The following is a 25,596-nucleotide window of genomic DNA, read 5'->3' as shown; positions in this document are numbered from 1 at the left end:
TGGCCTGTGAACCAAAAGGTCATCAGTTTGATTCCCAGTCAGGGCACAAGCCTGGGTTTCAGGCCAGGTCCCCAGTAGGGGGCCTGGAGAGAAAGCCGACTGATGTGTGATGTCTCTCACACGTTGCTGTTTCTCTCCCTTTTCTTCCTTCCTTCCCCTCTAACAGTAAATAAATAAAATCTTTTAAAAAATGTTTAAGTACATTTCTTTTCTAAGTACCTTTATCTCTGATATTTTCTATTATATCCCGTAATTCTGATATTTCCCCCATAATTGCAAGCAAGGCTTTTCAAACAAAAACAAAATATAAATCTCAATCTTAAAACCATGAGGAGTGAGTGGACTGCTTCTGAGGGGTTAACTTCCAATATCATTAATCACATCAATTTATGCTTATCAGGTTAAAAGAAATCAACATTAATTAAGAAAATAAAAAGAATATTATGAACTTTAGAGATAAATTGGGAATAAGAAATATAGGTGCTGCCACTGCATAAACATGGATGCTTAGAAAGAATTTGTAGCATGAAACCAGGGGCAATCTGTACAAAGGATTATTGGTTTCAGAACATCTATCATTTTGCTGCATTCTTACAGGCACAAATCCTAATGCTACCCTACAAAGATGCATTCCATGAGTGACAGGCAAGTACTGGTAAAAAATTTCAAGATAAATACTAGGAAAACATTCCAGAAGTATCATACATATTCATTAGCAAGGCATCAGATCAGAAATTATAAAGTTCCCATGTGGCTGATACACGAGAAGAGGTTAAATAAAAAGGGGGAGAAGTCAACATCTGGCACCAGCTTAGTAACAATAATTTAAGCAAAATAATGCATTAGAGCCACCACAAGTCAAATGTAACAACTGTCAGAGATCCAAAAGAACAGCTTCTAGATGGCAATACCCCTTTGAGATCAGTTAGTGAAAAGGCTTTATTGAATATGTTTTGAGACTAAAATGAGACTTCATATGCAATTTTCCTCTAAAAACAACTGTTACAATTTTGGTTAACTTACTTGACACATTAAAGTCTACTTTACTGGTTCCCAAAATAATATTTACAATGCCTTTATCGGTGTACTTTCACACTCAATTTTCGATCATGAAATACTATCTATCTACATGGTTCATTTTTAAAGACATTCGGGACCCTTATAACAGTAATAGTAACTAATCTTTATTGAACACTTACTATTTGCCAAGAGCCATGACAAATGATTCTCATTTAATTCCTCCCAGAAATCCTATTTAGGAGATATTATACTCTACTTTTAAAGAAGGAAACTGAGTAGTAAGTGACAGAGTATAGATTCAAATCCAGTTGTAAACCCTGTGATAATGTCTTGTATAAGAATCATTGACCAGCCTTTAACACAGGTTATGCCATCTGAAACTGGCCATTTTTTCAGAGTATAGGTATTCATAAATGCACAGCTAATGTTTTCTTGTTTAACTTTAGTAAAGTAGTATTAAGTTTATGCTGTATAAATAACTGGGAGGACTAAAAAACAAATGACATATACATTAAGAAAAAGCACCAAATGGTCAATCACAATCCACATACAGTTTTGTTTACCATGGGGTCTCTAACATTTAACTCAAGACCAGGCACAGTAAACACTCAATAAATATTTGTTTAATGAATGAAAGGGAAGAGAGAGGGAGGGAGGAAGAAAGGGAATAAACAGGAATGAGAATGAACAATATTTCTATGTACCTTTCATGGCCCCAGAAACTAATGTGCTGATTTATCTATAATTAAAACCAGTCTATACAGCAAGCATTTACACAGGCTACTATTGTTATAATAGCTACTCCCATAATTAAAAATCTTGATCCTGTTATGCTTAGACCACAACTTTAAATAATGCACCATAAGTAAAAACATTCTATTTTAAAATTCCAACTGAGGATTCTTTTGCCATTTAAATTTCACAAAATGCTGCCCTGGCCAGTGTGGCTCACTTGGTCGGAGAGCTGTCCTGTAAACCGAAAGGTCACAGGTTCGATTTCCCATCAGGGCACATACTTAGGTAGTAGGTTCAGTCCCTGATTGGAACGTGTACCAGAGGCGATCGATCAATGTTTTTCCTTCTCTCTCTCCATCCCTTCCCCTCTAAAATCAATAAGCATGTCCTTGGGTGAGGATAAATTAATTACACAGAGAGGTGGTGTGCTTACCCTCTCCCAACTAGTAAAGCCGAAAACCTTATTTCTCTCTTTTCCCTCAGAATTTCTCCTATATCAAACCATCACGTGGAAATAATCACTTCCAGAGGCCAAGTGTTATGTAAAACACAGTACTGAAAGAAAAGTAGAGAAAAGAAAGTATCATAAAATTGTAGGTACACTTCCTGGCAGAAATACAAAGCTGGTAAACCTGGACTGTTTATGCCCTCTCTCAACATGATCTTCTTCTAGCCCTAGCAATGAAATATTCACTGAAGGATCTGAAATCTTATAGCTAAACACCAAGGAAACATCAATTTGTGGCTAACTCACATATCCTATGCAGGAATTTAGCTGAAGGACAAAAAGTAAGGCAAGAAAAAGGGGTGACAGTTGATATCCCAGACAGCTCTATTCAAGTTTATGAATGATTTACTCTTAAGGGTGGCAGGACTTGATGCAAATGAGTGCAGAGGAAACTGTCAGCTGCACTGTGGTCCAACCAATAGAAGCTCAGCTCCATCTTGGCTATGCACTAGACTGCATTACAATCAGACGATACCATCGCTTCAACAGCAGCCTTTCAGACAAGAGGTAGGTTTATATGTTTTTCATTTAGTAATACATGTCTTTATGATACAATATAAAAATATTTTACCATAAAAATCAAGCAGAAAGCTTTGTTTCTACTAAAAACCAATAAAAGCAATGTATTCACTTAATTGCTTGGCAGGATTTTATTATGAAAATATGAAGACTGCCTGTGCTATTTGATAAGCACCCTTACCATCTGTGCCTTAATGGAAAATTCATGACATTGTCTTTAACCGGATCTATATCCAGACTGTAGAGTAAACCATAAGCGTTTGATTTTAAGTGGTTACTTGCTAATTTCATTTTCTCCAAGCTATTTCATTTGAGCAGTTTGGTCTGTCTTAAACAAAGGATTTTTCTTAAAGAAAAATCCAGACTAAAAGCAAATCCTGTACTAAAGCTTTCTGATTATATACGTACAAATTGTATTGACTGGTAAAAAGCAGTTTCTTATAAGAAAGTTTGTTGTATTTTAACAAATGCCAGAAAATAGTTCAAAATTGTTTTTTATTTGATTTTGAGTATAGATTCAGAGAATGTTCAGAAATGATCATAATTGTGATTTTTATATAAAAATAAAATTATAAAGGTACTGTAATGTAGGCTGCATTATACTGTAACAAAAAACATCATTTCTAGAGCTTCAGACTTTTCTAATACTTTAATTAAAATAATTTCTTACAGTAAAATCTTAAAGTCTGTATTACTATAATATACAAGTCATGCTATTATTAAATGAAAACCTTTTTGAAATAGCCCTTCATTTTTGTATATGCCACAAAATATATAATCACAGTAATTTCTATGTTATTCTTCAATTGATCCTCAAAGTAAATACATATTAAGTTTTTTTGATAAACTACATTTAAAAATAAAAATATGCACTAAGAATTGGTTAAGGGAGGCCAGTACAGTACCTTTCAAGGTAGTAAGATTACTTTCACTGCCCAAATTAACCATTCACATCTACTAAAAATTAGAAGCCAGTGCTGACCAAATTTCGAATTTTCTATTATTCAAGCATAAAAATATCATTATTTAGTAGATGCTAGAGTTCCAAAATACTACCTATACATACTGCCCTAAAGATCCAACTTCTACCCTTTTCTTTGCTGACAAATCTATTTAAATTTTAAAGAACTTCGTTTCATAATTTTTATTTCTCCTATTTCTTAACCAGCATACTAAGTTAATATGAGCAAAGTGTGCCTTACAAAGACCAAAGGTTGCTGTAAGAAGATATCAGATCTCCCCAGGTTCAGCACAAAGGGATCAGTTACCTAGAAAACATTCCTGTTTGCCATACAAAGTATGGGAGCCCAAAAAGACTCTCCAATAAAAATAAAAACAACTTTGTCAAATAAAACAGTTAACTTGTAACTCAAATTTCAGACAAATTGTAAACTTAAACCCCTACCTTGTTTTAAAACCATAATCTGCCTACATTTTACTGGTAATACATCTATACTTAACACAGATGGAGGCTAATCACTGTTTCACTCAACTGACTAGACGCATGGCCTAGCTCAGAGTTCCAGGGCTGAGTGCACTGCTCTATATTTAAAGGCCATTGCGATTAATTGATCATATTTCAAAGTGATATGTATAAAGGCATTAGAAAATTCAATTCAAGAGCTTTTACCATAAATACATCAAAAGCATAATTTTATTCTTATCTGGCAACTCAAGGTTCCAAAACAGTTCCAAGTCTTATTCCCATAAATATTTCACTAGGACCTTTTGAAATGGGAGGAAAATAGGTGAACGGACTATTTCAAAAGTGACAAACTAAAAAAATTATACAGTGTTTACCTTAACACTTTCCATTCCTGTAATGAAATTTTAAGTTAAAATTTGGGGGTGGCCAGGGGGAATACAAGAAAGTACAGACCTTTATTTTGTTTTTTTTATCATTTTCTCTCACTTTTCATAGGGCATGTTTACAGCATTTGCTTGATATAAATTTACATGTTGGCTTCAAAAATATAGTCTCAGAACACAAAATAATCATAATGGTATATACCTTTTTGCATGTCTACTTATGTCTAATCCATCAAAGTGAATTTTAGATTTTACCCTAAATTTAACACAAAAAATTACTAGAGCTCTACTGTACTTTGAAAAAATAAACCACATTAAATGTAAGGTGAAAAATCATTTTATATTATAAGGGTTTACTATTTTCAGATATGCCCAAAAGCAACCTAGAGAGATGTTATGAGTTGTTTGTCAGTTATCAATACATTCGCAAGAGGCAAACTGTCATCATTTATAACATAAACCTGATATGTACATATACTCTTTCTTAAACTTCTTAGATGCTTCTGGCAAACCTCACAAATGCACTGGAAGATGGCATACACAGCTATCCACTGTCATTACTGTAAGCATTATTATAACATATTTGTGTGTGGATAAAGTACATAGTCAAATGAAAATGACAGTGTTTGATAATCCTAATTTTAATTTTTTAGAATCCAGAAAACTCAATAAATGTATAAAATAGGTGTATAACAATAAACTTTGAAAAGCTAAAGACAAGAAATATTTTAAAAATACATTAGGTTGGGTCTTGAATAAGTAGTATATTCACACACATACCGGTCTCTCGAATCTACTCTCCATCCAACCCCACAAGTAATCAGCTATTAATTTCTTGTATATCCAATATTTTTACGCAGATAAAAGCAAATAAAAATATTATTCCCCCTCCTTCCTACACAAACTGCCCTGCACCTTGCTATTTTCACTGAACATATCCTAAAAATCTTTCCATATCACCACAATTACCTCATTCATATATAATATTCAATGATGTGGATATTCTATATTAATTTTAACCAGATGACTCATTCATTGATGATGGGTACAAGTTAACTTTAAATAATTAAATTTAGTTGTGTGTCTGTCTGCTTGCCCCCTACATTCTCCCCTCCCCTTCCACTCTTCCTCTATTATTTTTAGAGGCAAGAAGGCCTGAAAATATTTTAAGCAATTCAATTATACTTCAAAAATAAACAGAAAAAGTTCCTTAAATGACCTTTCTAATCATTTTTAAATTTCATTTTGAAATAATAACTGACATTAGTTTTTACAACTTCACGCCAGTTTTAAAGTCAATACAAATAAAAAAGGCCTACTCATAATGAACTAAAATGCAAAGTAATAACTTCAGTATAATTTCAACCTGGTAGGAGTTATAGACTTACATGCCAATTCCTAGGAAAAAGTTAAAAGCTGCATATGTTAGGGAGACAGAATTTCAGGCAAAGCTTTTAATTTTTGTTTAAAATTGCTATGATGTTTCTGAAATCAATGGTAAACTAACACTTTAAATTAACAAAGCTAATTAATAAGGTAGTTAAACTAATTTGAGGGGCATGATATGGAAACTGTTCCATTCTACTCTTTCCTCCTTCCCTAGCACTGTTTCCCCTGTCGTCACTTCTACTGCCAGATGTAGAAGAGAAGCCCTCAAAAAAAAAAAAAAAAAAAAAAATTCCAGATTTTAAAAAGAAATCAATCCGAAATACTGTAACCAAAAGTCTAAGGAATATTTTCACCAATGCTAGAGAGGTCCTCGGTTAGCCCAAGTGAAGTGAGTAGACAGATGCTCATGCGGTCCTTTCTGCTCTTTACCCATCCACATTCAGTGGCACTGTGCCCTCTTTCCCCCAGGTCCCACTCTTCTTCCTCTCCCTGTCCTCTGTTAGCTCTGCTTTTCAAAAAGGACCTGAAACTTACTCACAATGAAGTAAAAAATAACTAGCAATCTATGTCATCTCTCTCAGGAGTATATGTATTTTAGAAGTGCTTACAATCTTAAAGGTGCCCTGGATTGTGTGGCTCAGTGGACTGAGTGCCAGCCTACAAACTGAAGGGTCGCCGATTCGATTCCCAGTCAGGGCGCATGCCTGGGTTGCGGGCCAGGTCGGCAGTATGGGGTGCGTGAGAGGCAACCACACACTGGTATTTCTCTCCCTCTCTTTCCCCTTCCCTTCCCCTCTCTCTAAAAATAAATAAAATCTTTAAAAAAAAATAGAAGTTCTGAAGCTGAACTTGGGAGGGGGGTATGCATAACTGTATGCATGCAAATGACACTGCTAGTAAGGCTGAGTCAAAAAGGACTTTTGTCTCCAATCGAGTCCATTCCTATGAGTTACTTGACTATCTGTGTGCATGGTGATCAGAATGAGAATGAGAGGCAGCAACAATGCAGAGGTTAGACAGGTAGCCTATCAGGACATCCACATCACATGACTATGTGAATGGCACCCGCAACACGATGTGAATGGTGCTCCTTGGAGATGTACAACTTAGCAGCCTTGCTTTTTAAAAGAACATGCTCAGAAGAGAAAAATTCAAATAAAAAAGGGTAAGTTTCAAGGGCTGGGTCTCCAGACATAGTTTGAAAATTAATGTAATATAACACATGCCTGTTTTATAGACAATGTATCTTTGTATATCCCAGAAATAACAGAAGCAATTCATTCAATTACTGTCCATTATTCTGCTATGTCTCATCTCAAGATGAACGGTCACCAAGCACCAAGAAACTGAAAATTCTTAAATCCAAAAAGAAAACATGAATTTAAGCCTTTACTTCTGGCCTCAGATCACCAATTTAACCTTTAAAATACATGAAAGAAAAAAGGAAGGGACCAAGTCTATCCAAAGAGCTGAAGTGATTTGCCAAGCAAATATGATTTAAAAAAAAAACAAAACCCTTAAAAAATATCAATTTATCAACCTCAAAGTTTTAAAATTTTATCTATAAAGAAAAAGAAATCTGAAGGAAGTATAGTGTTATGGCTTTGATTTTTAGGTCAGTTTTTAATTTTTAATGTGAAAACAATATTGTGGTTACATTTAAAAACAGAGTCCTCACCTTTTAAGATATATTGAATATTTCTAGAGGAAATAATATACTATCTGGGATTTGCTTCAAAATAATCAGAGCAGCACTGGGTAGAGCTGTAGACTGGCCCAGAGTTGATAAACTTTCATTACACTCCTCTACTTCTGTACTACCTTGAAGTCTTCTTTAGATAAAACATACTCTCACAGACAAGTTATCTCCAGCACTTAGAAAAGTATTTGGTACACAGTAGGCTATCAATAAACATTTGTTTACAAGAATAAATTTAAAACAATTTACAACTACGTAGAGGAGAAAAGCATGCAAAGTCAGTCATTTCTCTCATTTAAAAAGCATACAAACTGACAAAAGTTGCTGGATTAAAGAAGTGGGATATATTTTCTCTTATTTCCAAAATTTTCTTTACTATGTAATTTTCTAATTTTTAAAATTAAGCTTAAAAAGATATGTTTGAAAGATTAAAGATAATAAAAATTCATTTATTATCTTTAATCTTTACAGTCCCATTTAAGGTCTAACAAGTAATCAGGTCAAGAAGCACAAAAGTTAAATACTGAAACTTTAACTCACTGGCTAATTTTGTGAAATGGAGTAATAATTTTAAAAATAATAACTTTGGGGCAGTGACTTTGCCTGATTTGTAAAATATTCACATCTACAGGTCATTTAGGTGTATGAATCATTTAGACTATCATATACATAACCAAAAAGAAATCCTAAGATTATGGTCTCTTCATAGGCAACTTAATTTGACTTTTCTTTCTCTACTTTTTTTCTCTCAGCCACTACTCCTTGATCCAGGTCCCTGAACTCAAAGTTTAAAGGAGTGGAAATAGGAGCCAAAAATACACTGAACCAAGAAGGTGAGAGGATCCATGAGGGCATTTTGAAGAATGTGACCTTAAAAGGCCAAGATTGTTGCAGACAATACCTCAATGACCACTGCTGTTGTCAAATTTTAAACCAATTCAGCTGTTTTTTCCCCCTCCATGAGCAGTTAGTTTCTGTGTAAGAATCTTAAACAGATGCATTTGTCTAACAAATGATATACACAAAAATATATAGTACGGTTTAACAGAGTACGTTGGTAGAGATACAGAAAAAATTAATATCATTAATGTGTTCTTAAATTAAAAATTAATAATATTCAGTCACTAATTTTGGCAGAAAATAAGACTCAAATTGGTAACAAATCTTAGCACTGAGATTTGAACTGACAAAATCTATAGATTGGTTACACATATTCACTTTCTACCTTTTTATAGAGTCAAAAGAGCGATACAAGAAGTGAATTCTCTGAAAATGGCCTCCCTGAGCTCCAGCCTCTGGAATGAAACCACTACATCCGTTTATCAGTACTTGGGTTTTCAAGTTCAAAAAATTTACCCTTTCCATGATAACTGGAACACTGCCTGCTTTGTCATTCTACTTTTATTTATATTTACAGTGGTGTCTTTAGTGGTGCTGGCTTTCCTTTATGAAGTGCTTGACTGCTGCTGCTGTGTAAAAAACAAAACTGTGAAAGATTTGAAAAATGAACCTAATCCTCTTAGAAGTATGATGGACAACATCAGAAAACGTGAAACTGAAGTGGTCTAGCGCTCTGCATGAGATGAACAAAACCTTTCAAGACTGCCTTCAATTTTTGAGAAAAAAAAAATTTCTGAGGCCAACTGTTATGACTGACTTCGAATGATTAAAAGATTTCTACTAGAAGGGAAAAACAAGTTAAATATGTACTTTTTGTGTTTGTATCCCTTTCATTAAATATACAGTAAAACTTCACAAATGTGAATAATTTACCAATCTCTTTAAAATGACACTTCAAAAACTAGATAGCAGATTCCTAGAATTCAGACCCGGCCAGCGGGGCTCAGCTGGTTGGAGCACCATCCTGTAACCGAAAGGCTGTGGATTCGATTCCCAGTCACGGTGGATGCCCGAATTGCAGGTTTGATCCCCATCCCAGGCACGTACGAGAGGCAACCAATCAATGTCTCTCTCACTCCTTCTTCCTTCCTCCCTCTCTAAAAACAAACAAAGAAACAAACAAAACAAAACAAAACCAGTCCTCTGGTGAGGATGAAAAAAAATTTTTAAAAAGGATTCCTATACTTCAATATTAAGCAGCAAGAGGTAAACTGGAAAACATAGGCAGGGTAATGATGCCAAATAACATACCTAAACAAATCACATGGACTAAAAAATAGAGTTACACTATATCTACATGTGTTTGGGTAATAAAAATGCTATTTAAAATGCTTCTCTAAATCCAAAGCAAAATACTTCCATTTTAATATTAAGTCCCTACTTATTAAAAAGCCGTATTTTCTAGTTTATTGAAGACAACTTACACATTTTTAAAGACTTAAGTTTTATGTAGGATTACTGTGAAAAGTCTCAAACATTCAGAAAGGTCACAAGTACAATGAAGTTTTCATTAAATGGACTAATTGTTGAAGTACATGGTGTTCAAACTAGTACACACCCTAAATTACATTTCTTGAGCTTGTGCTTTCATTTTGCTTCCACATTCACACTCTCAAAGGCTAAGATACTTCATATAGAAGAGACTGCCAAAAAAAAAAAAAAAAAAAAAAAAAGGTCAAAAAGATAAGACCACTTAACACCTGTGAAGAAATATGGCAGTTTTCTTTCTTGGAATTCCAAGGGCTGTACAAGATATTACACTTTATAACCCTAATACTATTTTGCCATCATGAGCAAACCAAAGCATGCTCTTAACCACTACACTACAACTGCCCTTAGGACAGAAACATTACACCCGAAAATTTATTGAGACATTAGTTCAAAAGAAGAAAAAAGCTCAAGATACAAAGATGTTTATAATACCATTACTAAAAATAAAAATTTGGAAACAACAGCTTAAAATGTGACACATCAACTTAACAGAAAAGAAGCTAATGAAAATTGACAAGACAGAAAATTTGATATGTGAAAAGTAAATGTTATTCTTAATTTAAAGAACCCTGACTGCCAGTCTGAAATAGCTTTTCACAAAATATTTATTTTTCACATTTTTTTCTAGCATTAGAAACAAGCACGAGTAACATAACCAACTTTCAAAGGACTCACAAAACTGAGGTATTCAAAATACTTTGGTAACCAGGAACTGTTCTTGAGCACCGTTAAAACCACATCTTCATAGATGGTAAACTTGGGGGTCCTTGCCAATAGATGGAAAGCCTACAGGTCTTTGAGAGCTAGATTATTTGATAATGTACACTGCCAACTTCTCCCAACCGTACCCTTAACTTTTTTAGAAGCACTAAAAATACGCAGGGAGTGCTTCTATGTGTGAAGGATTAGGCTACAACAGCAAACAAGTAATCATGCAATTAAAATGGTACAGAGTAGGGGAGAGGGGGAAAAAAATGGTACAGAGTAGCTTTGTCAGAAATAGTAAGCACTATCTTTTGGCATCTCTGGGCTACAATGGAAGAAAAGTTGTCTGCAGCCACACATTAAATATATTGCAACATGTAATCACAAAAAAACCTCATAATGTTTTAAGTAAATTTACCATTTTGTGTTGGGCCACATTCATAGCCATCCTGGGCTAAGCACTCAATTAAAATTGAAAAGTGGAAATAACATGACTTTTAAGCTGAAACCTAGGAGAACAGAGTTAGCCAAAGAAAAGAGGGAAGTAAGAAAGAATGTTCCAGGAAGAGGAAATACTTTGAGCAAAGGCAAGGGAGTAAAGCATGTTAGAGGAGCTACAAGTCAGTATCACTAGACAACAGGGCAAGGAAACAGGTGGAAGGAGGTATAAAAGAAGTGCAGACTAGATCAGGTAGGGCATATAAGTTATAGAAGAAAGAGATGGACTTGATCTGAAAAGCAATGAGATGTTATCAGGTTTATGAATAGAAAAATCACTGACTGCTGTACAGAGAATGGAAGCTAAACCAGGAGCCCTGGTAAGCAGCTAATGGTGCAATCCAATGACAGTGAACCAAACTAGTGTCATATAGCAGTCTTCAGGATTTATACCCAATATACATGCAGCTCTCCTCTTTCTGAGCACATGGACCCACTTGTGGCTCGGTACAGCCTTATGGCCAGTAAGTCATGAGAAGAAGTGATGTGTGTGTCACCTCTAGACCAGAGCATTTAACTACCAGGCAAGATCTTCCAGATTTCTCTTTCCCTCTAGCACTAAAACCAACATTTGAAAAGTCACAACTCTATAGGTCTGGGTCCTTGAGTGTCTATAATAAGCTTAGACCTCTGCCAACACATGATAAACATGTGGTATGAAAGAGAAAAAAACCTTTGTTGTTTTAAGGCACTGAGGTTGTGGAGCACATAGACTAGGTCTTAAAGTGGTTCCCTGCCGATGTTTAAAACAGTTCCTAAAATTCTGTTTCCTATAAATGAATTCAAAGTAAGTTTCATTGGAATAAGAGATGATCAAACCTAAGGTATGTGTTAATAAGAGCGATAGGCCTACTCTGATAAAAGGATTAGCTAACATCATACAGAATGGGGAAAGACTGAATGCTCTTCCAGAGAGATCAGAAACAAGGAGATGTCCGCTCTCACTACTTCTATTCAATATTATACTTGCCAGTCTAGACAAGAAAAAAACCAAAAGGCATTCATATGAGAAAGAATGAAATAAAACTGTCTTTATTCACTGATGACATAATCTGGTATGTACTGGGTTAGCCAAAAAGTTCGTTTAGATTTTTCTTTAAAATAAAAGACACATATTTCATTTTCACCAATGACTATTGATTGGGATATTTTGAGTATGTAGGCTATCTCCTGCTATTGGCTTCTAGTGGGTAGAGGCCAGGGGTGCTACTAAACATCTTCCAATGCATAAAACAGCCCCACGGCAAAGGATCACTTGGCCAAAATGTCAACAGTACCAAGCAACTTTGCAAACCACATTTGACACGCTTGATCAGTAACAGCAGCTTCTCCATACACTGCACAAATCATTTTTTGCATTTCAGTTGCATTTTTACCTTTCTTGCAATAATAAAGTATAATATGCCGAAAATGTTGCATTTCTTCTATCTTCAAAATTAAAATCGCTGCACAAAAATTCACCAATTTGGATGTTTTTTCAAATGCATGCTGATATGACAGCTGTCACAATACAATCTAACTAAATTGTCTTGAATGAAGTTAAGGACAACTAGGCACCATTAGAGTCACTGTATGGAAAATAATAACCAAATTTTAGGCCAACCCAACAGAAAATCCTAAGGAATCCACACAAAAACTGACAATAATGAACAAGTTCCACAGAGTTGCAAAATACAACATCAAAAGACAAGAATCTTTATTTCCATAAACCAGCAATGAATATTTCAAAAATCAAGAAAAAAATTCATTCACAACAAGTATCAAAAATAAAATACCTAGGAATAAATTTAACAAAGTAAATGTACGATTTACACTTTAAAAACCTAAATAAAAGGAAGGATAGTTGTGCTCATCAACTACAAGAATTAATATTGTTTAGATGGCAATTCCCCCGAAACTGATGTATAGAGTCAATGCAATACCTATCAAAATCACAGCCGGCTCTTTTACTGATGTGAATTGATTCTAAAATGTACATGGATTTTCAAACAGAACAAAACTGAAAGACTTAAACTTCCTAATTTCAAAACTTTACTACAATGCTACAGTTATCAAAACAATGTGGAACTGTCATAAGAATGGGCATATGAGTCAACAGGACCACACTGAGATACCAGAAATAAACTCATTTATAGTCAACTGCAAGTCAGTGGGGAAGAGGGTCATTCCAAGAAATGGTACAGGGACAACTGAATAGCCACACACAAAAAGATGAATTTATTAGAACCTTTGTTAAACCAAAAAAATCAACTCAAAACATCATAAACCTAATGTAAGAGTTACAACTACAAACTCTTAGGAAAAAACATAGTAAATTCTCATGACCTTGGGTTAGACAAAGATTTCTTAGATAAGACACTAAAAGCACAGTGATACTGGATCAAGAAATTGTATCCAGGACATGTAAAGAACTCTTACAAATCAATAGGAAAAAGACAACCCAGTATGTTTTAAGTGGGCAAAAAATGTGAACAGACATTTTACCCAAGACATGAATGGTCAATAAGCACATGAAATGACATCCAACATCATTAATCATTAGCAAACTACATATTAAAACCAAAATACTATTTCACATCCACTATAATGACTATGATCAGAAAGACAGGAATAAGAAGTCTTGGCAAGAATAAGTAAAATATGGAACCCTCACACACTGATGAGAATATAAAATGCTGGACATTTTGGCAGTTTCTCAAAAAGTTAAACATAAATTTACCATATAATCCAGAAAGTCTACTCTTAGATATCTCTACAAAAGGAAAAAGAAAAAAGATGTCCACACAAAGACTTTTACATCAATGTTCACAGTAGCACCATTCATAATAGACAAAAAGTGGAAGGAATACAAATATCTATTAACTGGTGAATGGATAAATAAATTGTGGTATAGCCATACAACGGAATACTCTTCAGCAATAAAATGGAATGAAGTACTGATACATGCAACAGTGCGAATGAATCCTGGACAGTATATAGCAAACTGAATCCCACAACAAATAAAAAGGATTATATACTATGACCAAGTAGGATTTATTCCAAGAATGCGAAGTTGGTTTACTATCTGAAAATCAGTTAATGTAATATACTGTTATTAGAACAAACAACAGGAACATGAACATTTCAACAGATGCTAAGTAAAAAAGAAGTCACACAATAAAGACCACATATTGTTCAATTCTACTTGTATGAAATGTCCAGAAAAGGAGAATACATAGAGACAGTAAGATTACTGGTTACCTGAGATGGGAGTGGGGAAAAAGGAGCTACTGCAAATAGGCATCAGGGATCTTTTGAAGGTGACGGAAATGTTCTAAAACTGGACTGCGCTAATAGCTGCACAACCATAAATTTACTACAAGTCTTTTAACTGTACACTTAAAAAAGCAAGTGAACTGCATGGTATGGAAATTAAACCTCAATGAAGTTTTTTTTTTTTAAAGATAATAACCTGAATTCTAACTATAACACAAGATTATTAACATCTTAAGAGCAAAAAATTCTCTCATCATTCCATCCTTTATACTTAAAAGTACCCAATCAATATGAATGTTGAACTGAAAAATGAACTTGCCATTACTGAACAGTTGCCTAAAAAAATAAAAACTAACAGTGCTGGTCAATTTTACTAACCAGAATTTTGTTTAGAGCCTGATGATCCTCCATGTTCTAGCTTTGCTTTCTTCTTCTTCGATGATGATGATGTTGATGACTCAGAAGATACTAAACGTTTTTCTACGACAGGAGTGGAAAGAGCTCGTTTTTTGAACAGCTCCCGTTCTCTCAAAAGGCTTGGATCCATAACGCTGCAAAGATAAAATAAGTACCTTTAATACAGATTCTTCTATGCTAAATTCAAACCTATATGCTAAATCCACAGGTCTCAACAAGAGTTACTTACCAAACAAAATTACCCTCCACTACTAGTTATCTAACACTTGTATTTACTCACTCATTCTCTCAAAAAATCTTTAATTAGTGCCTACTGTGTGCCAAGCACTGTGCTAGGCACTAATAAAGAGAAACAATTATTCTCTAAAACTCTAAAACTGCACTGTCCACTATCATAGCCATTGGCCACATGTGCCTATTGAGCACCTGAAATGGGGCTAGAGTTGAGATGTATTCTAGGTGTGAAACGTACATAAGATTTTAAAGGCTTAGTACAAAGAAAAGAACTTACAATATTACTAATGACATTTTAGATTGATTATATGTTGATGTGACATTCTGAATATACTGAATTAAGTAAAATTTTAAAATTAATTTCCCCTACCCGGGCCAGTACGGCTCAGTGGATTGAGCACCAGCCCGTGAACCAAAGGGTTGCATGTTCTATTCCCAGTCAGGGCATATGCCTGGGTTGCAGGCCAGGTCCCAAGTAGGGGGCATGTGAGAGGCAACCTCACATTCATGTTTCTTTTCTCCCTCTCTTTCTCCTTCCCTTCCCCTATCTAAAAATAAATTTTCAAAAATTTTCAAAAATAAAATTAATTCCCCCTAATTTTTAAAAGCTTTTTTAGAAAGTATGGTTACCAGAAAATTTTAAATTACATGTGTAGTTCACACTTGCAGCTCACATGGTATTTCCATTGGACACCACTGCTCTAAAAACATCAAGAATACTAAACAGAAATTAGGAGGCAGATTTAAGATGTAGGCTCGCTGGAAAAAAAAAAAAAAACCCATCAGAATTGCTTACAAATAAAAAGGTGTATTTTAAGTGGTCAACTCTCTGCAGTTAAGTGATGAAGAATCTGGATTATTTGTTAGAAATATCTACAGAAAATTCCTGATTTGGACAGAAGTGACAATAAGCCTCTTCGGGGATTTTTTCCCCCAGTTCTAAGACTACAATTCTAAGCAACTTAAATACAACCAGGGAAGTCACAGGTCTCTCAGCAAGTATTTTAAAATGTTCCTCTCTTGTCTCAGCTTTCCTTGGAATTCCAGAGAGAGTCTTGGAAGCACACAGCTGACTACATATATAATTTCCGCAGTGTTAAGACTAGTGTTAATAAACCAGGTAGGAAGGTCCAGGGAAAAAGACTACCTTATACTTTGAAAGCCTTAAAGCACAGCATAGCTCAATAAATATTTGTTAAATGAATAACGAACAGAAAAACATCTTTAAATTGCTCTAGCCTCATTGTTATTGGTTTCACAAGCCTTATTAAATGTCCTCTGTGAGGCACTGAACTCCAACTTCCAAAAGGTTCAGGAAAATAAATCCTTGCCTTCAAGAGGCTTACATTTGAGAACTTGAAAGCACTGAGCCTCACTTAACAATGAATAAATACAATGTGACTTCCAGTGCTTTAAAGTTAAAAATATAAGCACTGACAATAAGAAGCTTCAGTTAAAAAAGAGGAGTCACTGGCACAGGACTTCAAATCAAAGACCTATCTTCTCCCCTCAGTTCTAATCCCTAAAGAGCAACATCACCTAGACAATCCACTAGACCTCTCTAAATCCAATTTTATTGTAAGATAAAATGAAGATATTACCAATGCTGTCGACATCTAGCCCAACTGTTAAAAAAAAAAAAAGTAATTTTTTTAGTAGTAAAAAACTATAAAATTATGTTATTTGGGTATTATTCTTTTGAGTTGGATCTGAAAAGAGATAACAATGACTAAGCTGTGGTGAGGAAGATAAGAGACCACGCTAGGGGGAGGGAAAAGTGTGAGAACAGAAATGAGAATTCACAAATGGTAAAGTGGGGCCAATAACAGGAAACATCTGTTTGTTTCACCTTGGGAAGGCAGGTAATTAACCCAGGCTTCTAATCATGATTTTAATACAAGCTTAAATCAAAAGCCTTACAATTTACAAAAACCTAAATGGCTATAGCATTTGATCCTCACAACTTTATGAGCTAAAAGGTATCCATTTTACCCCTCTTTTAATATGTAAAATCTGAAGAGTGATGGGTAAGGTCCCAAGAGCTGGAAGTACTTGGAACAGAACCCAAATATCCTAATTCCTAAATCAGTGCTCCCTGCTCCACCCCTGAAATGCTGGTAAAGGCCTCTAAAGCAAAGGTGTGGTACTGATACATTCAAAGGCACCCTGAGCAGAAAGCTTCATGTCAATTACCAAGGCATGCTCTGCCTAACTTTCCTTTTTCCCTGGAGACCCCGCAATATTTGTAGAGTTTTACAAGTGTGGTAGACAGGACACATGGCCCTGACCATTTTACACTGAAAAATACCACCACAACTCAAGAGTGTTCACGCGTCCACGTGTCACGGATGGACACTGAGAACCCAAAATTAAGTCACAATCTTCTGACTCCACGTTCTCTCCAATATATTCGTTCGACTTCTTTCAACCTTTCTACTTTCCTCTTCTGCTTCTTTCGCTGCCTATGGCTCAGGTGCCACCGGCACCCAGGAACACTGCTATGAAGAGCCGGCAGGCTGGGAAGACACTGCTTACACCTTAAACGACAGAAATACACAGACGGGAGAAAAACGTACCGCAGCGTTCCGTTTTGGAAATGGGTTCAAGCTTCCCAGAAAACAAAACTATTCTAACTGCAGTTTAGAAATCATTACAAACTAGGTGTCCAAAAGCAGCTTAAAAATAAAAAATAAAGAGTTCGTGAACAGGCATCTAAATCACAGCCTTCAGTTGGTGGGAAGCACCCCAAACTCCATAGTTTAACTCGGCTACTGCCAATGTAAACTTGGGGGCTAGTGAGAGGCTCTGCAACTGCGAATTTCCCCTTTCCAACCCACAACTTTGTTCAGTAAACCGACGGCCTAAAAGACAATGCTCCCAAGAAGTTGTTACCGTGCCTAAGTGTTTCGCGCAGAGAACGACAGTCTTTGCCTTCCTAGGGGTGGAAAACACGCTCCCTCCTCGGGAAGACGCGGTGCCGAAGAACAACAGGCCGAAGCTCTGCGCCCCTCACCCGGCGGCCGCAGCCCCTACCTGAGCGAGGAGGGCCGCCCCACGCGACCCGACGCCGCCTCCCTGCACCTCCGCCTCGGCCAGCCACCCACACCCGCGTGGCTGCCACTTCCTGCTCCTGGTCAGCGCCCCCGCCTGCCCGAACGCACACCCAGCGCTGTCCCGCCAGGACGGGGTCTCCGCACTGGCTGTGGCGGTGGCGGTGGCGGAGGAGGGACCCACTCAACACGGAGCCCCGCCCGCCACTTCCTGATCAGGTTGCTAAAACCTCAATCCCGGCAGCCACCGCGGCGCCGTTGCCTCCTGGAGCGCGCGTGCGTCGTCACGTGCTCCATTAGACGTACCGCAGGAGAAAAAAAATCAGCCAGCTGGAGCGTTCTGAATCTCCATGACAACGGGAGAACGGCTAGGGCGGGGCGGAGAATCCTACTCAGGTGCCAGGCGAGCAGCAGCCGCCGAGATAGGAGAAATCTTTCCATTGCAGAAGTGTAAAACTACCAGATCCTCCTCCAGTTGCTCTGGAATCTAACTCAAGTGGCGGCGCGATTTTTCGTTATTGTCTACCGGTTACCAGCATCTAAACTTCAAAGAATATTGGTCTAGCTCTGTTTCAGTTGACGCAACAAGGGGCCCATGAAAGATAAATGACTTGCTCAAGACGGCACGACCAGCAAAAGCAAATCCTGGAGTGAAGCCGTTTCTGAATTCCCAACCACCACACGTGTGAACACTTTCCACCACACCTGCGAACTCCCTCAGACAAGGATTTCGAATTCAGAAGCAATAAAAAGGGGTAGAAATACAGAGGCAAAGAGTAATTGGCCTTGCCCGCAGCCTGCAATGTACTGGAGTATGTCAGAGTTCTGTGTCCTTTTCTCACTCATAACACAAAGCGTCAGCATAGCCAGTGCTAAATTATTCTGTAGCTGGGGTTCAATTACTTACTACTGGTTACTCCTCAAGGCACCTGTTTTGGTTTTTTCATGGGGGATAATTGTACTACCACAATAGTTGTACTACCACAATTGCGTTCAACTGTTGCAAATACTACATGAGAAAAATTTTTATTCAAAATTTGAAAATAAAATCCAAAAAGTGATTGTGTGGCTTTTCAAAATTAGTTTCATCCTAGAAGATTCTGTAACAAACCCACTTGATGTTCATCTGACACCTTCGGGATATGTAACTGAATAACAGTTTAGTAGGGCCCAGAGGTTTTACAACTCAATAAAGCCAGAGATTATCTGGTAAAAACCTGACATGGTGAAATGAGGAGAAGGAGCAGACATCAAATACAAAAAAAACAACAACAAAAAACCCCACAATAAACAAACAAAACCGTCAAAGATACATGAGCCAGCATTGTATTAATTAATTTTTATTTTGTCGTTCCTTTCTCCAGTGATTATATAAATTCCAGTGCCTCACACCCGTGTAGAATCAGTTCTATCATTCTGCTGGCTACCTTTTCAGTGACAGATTTAATGTACAAATGGACAATGGCTAGACCATAAAAAATAATAAAACTCTGACCCACATAACAAACCAAGCCACAACCTTTGCCGCAATCAGCTCAGAATGGTCAGAATTTGCTAAAAGGCTACAAACTTTCCTATTTTAGACACACACATACACATAAACATGTGCACCAGGATTAACTAGAGAAAACCAAATATGCCCCCCAAACCAATTACATCGATGCTCCACTTCTAGTTATTTCACCTCCAGCTTCCCTTGCCAACAACCTTTAATCACAACATACCAGGAGGGGATATCACAACATCCTCTTTTTTTCCCCTCACTATATAGTCATAGTTCGTCTTGTGCTTCACTTTTTTACATCACAGGTGTCGCATTTTTTACATAGTGAAACCAAGACCCACCACCAGCAAAAAGATTACAACTCACCTTATTGCCATACTCGCTTTACCCTGGGAGTCTGGAATGGAACCACCTTGTCTCCAAGGTAGGCCTGTAAAGCTTCCCCTCTTTGATTGCTTTTGAGCCTCTACCAAACACGAGTGATGGCGGGTGACTCCCTTGCTAGAGAGCAAGCTCTGTAATCTCTGTTCTCATTTAAGTGGCCTTCATTTATTGACACGTGATAAATAAAACTTTGACACGTGCTCGTTATCTAGTCACATGAGAATTGACCTTAACCGTTAGAGAATCATGCTTTTACAGAACTAGATCTACATCATGGAAAGCACTAAATGAAGTGTTAAAAAATAAACTGAGGTACATTAAAATTTTGAAGTTTATTTGCACTAACATAGATTGAAATCAGGCAGCTCCAAACTAAAAAAGTTTGGGAACACTCCAGTACCAGGAGCTCAGGGAAAGGTTTTTTTTACAGCTAATACTCTGAAGCAAATCAAAGAAAGTATTTGATTGGCTATAGTTTAAGCGATTGCCTTATTTGGAAAAGTCCAGTTGGTAGATTGCGATTCGTAGTTTTTCTTTTTTATAACCTTTACCCGAGGATATGTTTTCATTGCTTTTTTAGAGAGAAAGGAAGAGCGAAACATCAATGCAAGAGAGAAACATCGATCAGTTGCTTCCTGTATGCACCCTGACTGATCAGGAATCAAACTCGAAACCTAGGCATGTGCCCTGACCAGAGAAGGAACCTGCAACCTTTTGGTGTATGGGGGCAACACTCCAACCAACTGAACCATCAGACCAAGGCTGTGATTTGTTCTTAAGTTTCATTTTCTTGAATTCAAGTGTGTTGACTCTGGCTTAGGTTTCAGTTTGCTTACATAAACTACCAATGCATTAGAACCACTGCAGCCTAATGGCCTCCTTGTTTAATTATTTTAACGAAATGTTCATAATTATTCCTTTATTTCAATGTCTTGTCTCATCTCAGCCAGTTGGAAGAGATATTGGACAGTTAAACCTTCTAATACTAACATTAGAATATGTTATTTATATTCTAAAACCCCAAACCACAATTGTCCCTCCCTTGCCCAAATACTAGCTGTTATTATCATTGCCCAACTTGAAACCCTCCCCTGCAGAGCCCACAGTTAAAATATATGAATGATGGGTGTTGTCAACAGTGACATCACTCCTGTTTATACTGCCTGCTGCCTGTGATGAGGTCATAATGCGGACAGCAGTGACTGAATTCATTCAAAGCACTTCTGTTTTGGGTGATATCCTGTAATTTGAGGATAATTCTCAAGTGAAGACAAAAATGGGCTCCCTCTATTGTCTGTAATTAAGCCATTTTTGTGTCAGAAGTACTTATTCATAGGCACACTACAAATGAACTGGAAAAGGGTTGCATTTGTTTGCTGGTAATGTTGATTCTGCCATGACCAACTTTACCGTTTAACATCAGCCCAAAATAACTTGGTTTCAGAGGATTAAAGATTTGGAGTTAAACACATATTTTTATTCTGCCTTCTTATCCTTGTTACACAACATGGGTTGCTTCTGAGGCAACTTCTAACGAGTGATTGGGGAAGGCATAGGAAAAATATTGCACTTCGAGGTGTGGAACATGACTATTTATGGGGACATGGCTATTTGTATAATATAGACAAAGTTTCAACCACTGATGCTTAAAAAAACCTGTATTATATTTAAAACCACCTACGTATTGGCATCCTTGGTATTTCAGGTCAGAAGGGTGTAGCTTGTGTCAAATTATATGAAGAATGATTCAAGCTACTAATGCAAAAGCAATTACATCTTATCTCATGAATGCTTATAATACCATGCATACTCATACTTTTTGGTAGAAAGTGTAGTGGCTTCATTAAGGAAAAATAACTTGTATATTTTGTAAAACTGTCTTCTGTCCTGACCAATCCAAACCCTCCCACTCTAAAAAGCACAACTCAGTATAATCACAGGATTAATTCCAAAATAGTGAATATTTTTTACTATTTAATTGTGGTAAAAGATACATAACAAAATAACATAAAATTTACCACTTTAACCATTTTAAAATGTACAACTTGATGACATTAATTACATTTACATTGTGCAACCATCATCACTATTTCCAAAATTCTTCATTACCCCAAATAGAAACTCTGTACCCATTAATAACTCCTCACCGTCACCTCTAGTAACTAACCTGCTTTCTATCTCTATGAATTTGCCCTAGTTCAGGTATGTTATATAAGTGAATAATACAAGGTCTGCCCAGAAAAAGTCCAGCCATTGTTAATATAATGGGAAAGGTTTGCACGATATTGATGTGACCTGGGAGCCAAGGAGAGCAAACTGGAATGTGCATGCAAAAACAATGAATACTCACTGTACTAGTCAGTGAGGGTGGTAGACACCATTGGGTGAGCATGTGTACTGTGTGGCTGTCACATTAAAAACAACTGAGTAAATAGAGCAACAAATCTGCATCAAATTTTGTGTTAAGCTTGAACATTCCTCCACGGAAACTATTAAGGTGATTTAGAAGGCTTTTGAGGACAACGCAGTGAGTGCAGCACAAATAAAAAAGTGTGGCACAAATGCTTCAAGGATGGTCAAGAATCTGATGAAAGTTATCCATATTCTTCCTGGCTGGTGTGGCTCAGTGGATAAGCATCGGCCTGTGAACCAAAGGGTCACAGGTTCAATTCCCAGTCAGGGCCCATGCCTGGCTTGCAGGCCACGTCCCCAGTGGAGGAAGCACGAGAGGCAACCACACATTGATGTGTCTCTCCCCCTCTTTCTCCCTCCTTTCCTGTCTCTCTAAAAATAAATAAAATGTTAAAAAGAAAGAAAGAAAGTGATCCGCATTCTGGAAGGCCTGGAACAAGCAGAACATCAGAGAATACTGAACATGTATGGGCTGCAACCAACAAAGATCAGTGACTAACAGTGGGAGAACTAGAAGCTGATCTGGCTTTTTCCAAAACTAAAATCACCGTGGAAAGGGAAGAGATTTCAGATTGTCAATGAGATTCAGGAAAATGCGACAGGGCAGCTGATGGAAATTCCAACAAAGGATTTTGCAGTGTTTTGAACAGTGGGAGAGATGCTGGGAGAACTCTGTGAGGCCCCAAGGTGCCTCCTTTGAAGGGGACTGAGGTGTCATTGTCCTACATACAATGTTTCTTGTATACTGTATCTTCTTCAATAAGTGCCTCTCGTTGTCATAGTATATGGATGGATACTTTCTGGACAGGCCTTGTGCTTGTTGTTTTGTGTTTTCCTTATCTCACTTGTGTAATGTTTTCAAGGTTCATCCATGTTGTGGCATGTGTCAGAACTTCATTCTTTTCTATGTAGTGCCTTAATTTTATATTTTAACTTTTTAATTATGTAATTGTTTGGAAGAGGAAAACTGAAGTAAATAAATTTCCTTCATTCTGCCATCCAATTCTGTCTTTCAGCTCCCCTCACCTGGCAATCTATCTCAACTAACTAAATACCTAAATTCTCAAAATAGCGGACAAAGCAAATTAGCCAACATTCACACAGATCAAGAGCTAAACTAAGTACTTTGCTCATCGTCTGCCCTGGATTTCTCTAGCATTGAAGGTCTCTCCTTCCTTGGGGACTTCCCTCCTACCTTCTGATGCAGACGGCCTCTACTGCAAATAGCTTCCCAGGACCCTACTTCCTTCTCTAGCATTCATCCCAAAAGGTAGCAAAAACTTTTTTCGTTCTACCCATCTTAGGCTCTGAGGCTGGGATCCTGTAATTAGACCCTGTAGTTAGACTAGCTAAAAAAAGATTAACAAGAGCAAAACAAACAAGTTCATTAATCTGTGTACTACACATACACACAGGCATACACCATAATATGTTATTCAAAGGGATGGTTAGACATTGGGCTTATATAGCACCTTAACAAAGAACAATAACTTTTTAAAGAAGAGACAAGACCTTGAGTAAGAAGGACTTTAAGTTTCTAGGGTAGTAAATTGTGCAAAGGCAAATATGTGGGAAAACTAACAGAAGAAAGGGATATTTAGTAAAGTTTGTTATGTAGGTGCCTTTACATCGATCTGTGGGACAATAAGGAAGTAAAGTTGTTTCCAGGGATTAATTTTTGTCATTCTTAGAGAGAGAGTAGGACAAATTTATGTCCTACTGTTAGGCAAATAGAGGGAAAGCAAAAAGTTTCCCTTCTATCTACTTCTTTTCAATTGCCTTCAGCTCAAGATGATTTTTATGCCAAAATCGGCATATTTTAGGGCAGTCTATTCTCCTACCCTGCCATCCTCTCTCAAACTTCCTAAAAAAAAAAAAAAAAAGCAAACATTTGCTATTGCCTCCATTTAATAACTCTGATTCTGCTAGGGTTAACATACTGGCCACTGAGCAACACAGAACTGGCCTGAACTTCTGCTCCACCACCTATTAGTCATATGACCTTGAGCTAGTATTTAAACTCTTTATGGCTGAGGTTCATAACCTGCAATGGAAAGGACTGTCTCACTTTGGGCTGCTATGCCAAATTACTGTAAGTCCTCACTTAATGCCATCAACATCCAAGTTCTGCAACTTGGAGTAAAATATTGTATAATGAAACCAATTTTACCACAGGCTAATTGATATAAACAAGAATTAAGGTCCTGTGGCATCCCATCAACATTATAATGAAATAACGTTGAATGCAATGATGTTACTGGAGGACCAAAATCATGACTCAGGAATGGGCCAGGGAGGTCACCATGGCTGCCACAGAGTTCTAGTCACCATGGTTAGAAACTGTCATGGGAGGCACCGGTTCTGCTGCGAGGCTGCTGACCTTTGATGTTGTTGCCATAGCCACTAGAATGGATTCTCTTATCTCTATTTCTTTGCATCACTGGTTTCTTAGTAGTCCGCAGTGGGTACATCTGATTGGTCAAGGCTATGTCATATACCTTGTCTCTAGCTGCAAGGGAGCCTGAAAAAGCATGCATCCAAAGTTTTTTGGTTCTATGTGGGAACATGGGCTTTGTCTCTTCCCAAGGTTCATAAGGTTGGAAGTTCCCAAACTCAAGAGTCTGGATGCTGAACAGTCAAAAAGACAACTGTCTGCTACTACAACTTACAGAGAACTTGAAAGGGGAATTTTGGACATAAAAATTTATATAAAAAACTAGACATAACCCCAGTACTACCATCTAACACTTTTTACCTTTTAACAATGTCCCCTAACACACTAAATAGCACTTAAAATACACTACATAAAAATCATTGATGCTGACTGATCTTTACTGAAGAATCAACATGCTAAATTATTGTATGTAAGGCATACAATACAATACAATATGGGGGAATGGCAATAAAAATATTTCTCAGAGTAGGGCACAATGGAAACCACCTTCTATATTCACCTAAAACAGCTCTTCTTCTACATCCAGATCAGATTCATGGAAAGGAAAGTTTGAAGACTTGAAAATCCTGACCACTCATTTTTAAAGGTTTAAAAATGTTGGCTCTTTTCTAT

General features: G+C 36.9%; 2 protein-coding genes across 3 annotated transcripts in view; one reads left to right on the top strand and one right to left on the bottom strand.

Moving 5' to 3' along the window:
* GTF2E2 (general transcription factor IIE subunit 2) overlaps positions 1-18,456 on the bottom strand; it is a 48,626-nt gene extending 30,170 nt beyond the window's left edge. The window contains exons 1-2 of the mRNA XM_054566070.1: positions 18,213-18,456; positions 14,907-15,079 (exon numbers count right to left, since the gene is read on the bottom strand). Coding sequence (XP_054422045.1) covers positions 14,907-15,075 — 169 coding nt within the window. The 5' untranslated portion in view covers positions 15,076-15,079; positions 18,213-18,456. The remainder of the gene's footprint in view (positions 1-14,906; positions 15,080-18,212) is intronic.
* Positions 2,733-9,338, top strand: SMIM18 (small integral membrane protein 18). Of its 2 annotated transcripts, XM_054566072.1 has the most exons (4): positions 2,747-2,770; positions 5,089-5,153; positions 8,432-8,512; positions 8,915-9,338. In XM_054566072.1, the coding sequence occupies exon 4, from the start codon at positions 8,952-8,954 to the stop codon at positions 9,246-9,248; it is 297 nt and encodes a 98-aa protein (XP_054422047.1). In that variant the 5' UTR covers positions 2,747-2,770; positions 5,089-5,153; positions 8,432-8,512; positions 8,915-8,951; the 3' UTR covers positions 9,249-9,338. The 2 variants fall into 2 exon arrangements, with proteins under 2 accessions (XP_054422046.1, XP_054422047.1); XM_054566071.1 differs by lacking the exon at positions 5,089-5,153 and having other exon boundaries at positions 2,733-2,770.
* Positions 18,457-25,596: the final 7,140 nt, after the last annotated feature.

Source organism: Pteronotus mesoamericanus, unplaced genomic scaffold, assembly GCF_021234165.1.
Source record: "Pteronotus mesoamericanus isolate MK-2021 breed Mesoamerican mustached bat unplaced genomic scaffold, CSHL_Meso_final contig_169, whole genome shotgun sequence".
NCBI lineage: Eukaryota > Metazoa > Chordata > Mammalia > Chiroptera > Mormoopidae > Pteronotus > Pteronotus mesoamericanus.
This window is presented reverse-complemented; position numbering and strand designations above follow the sequence as displayed.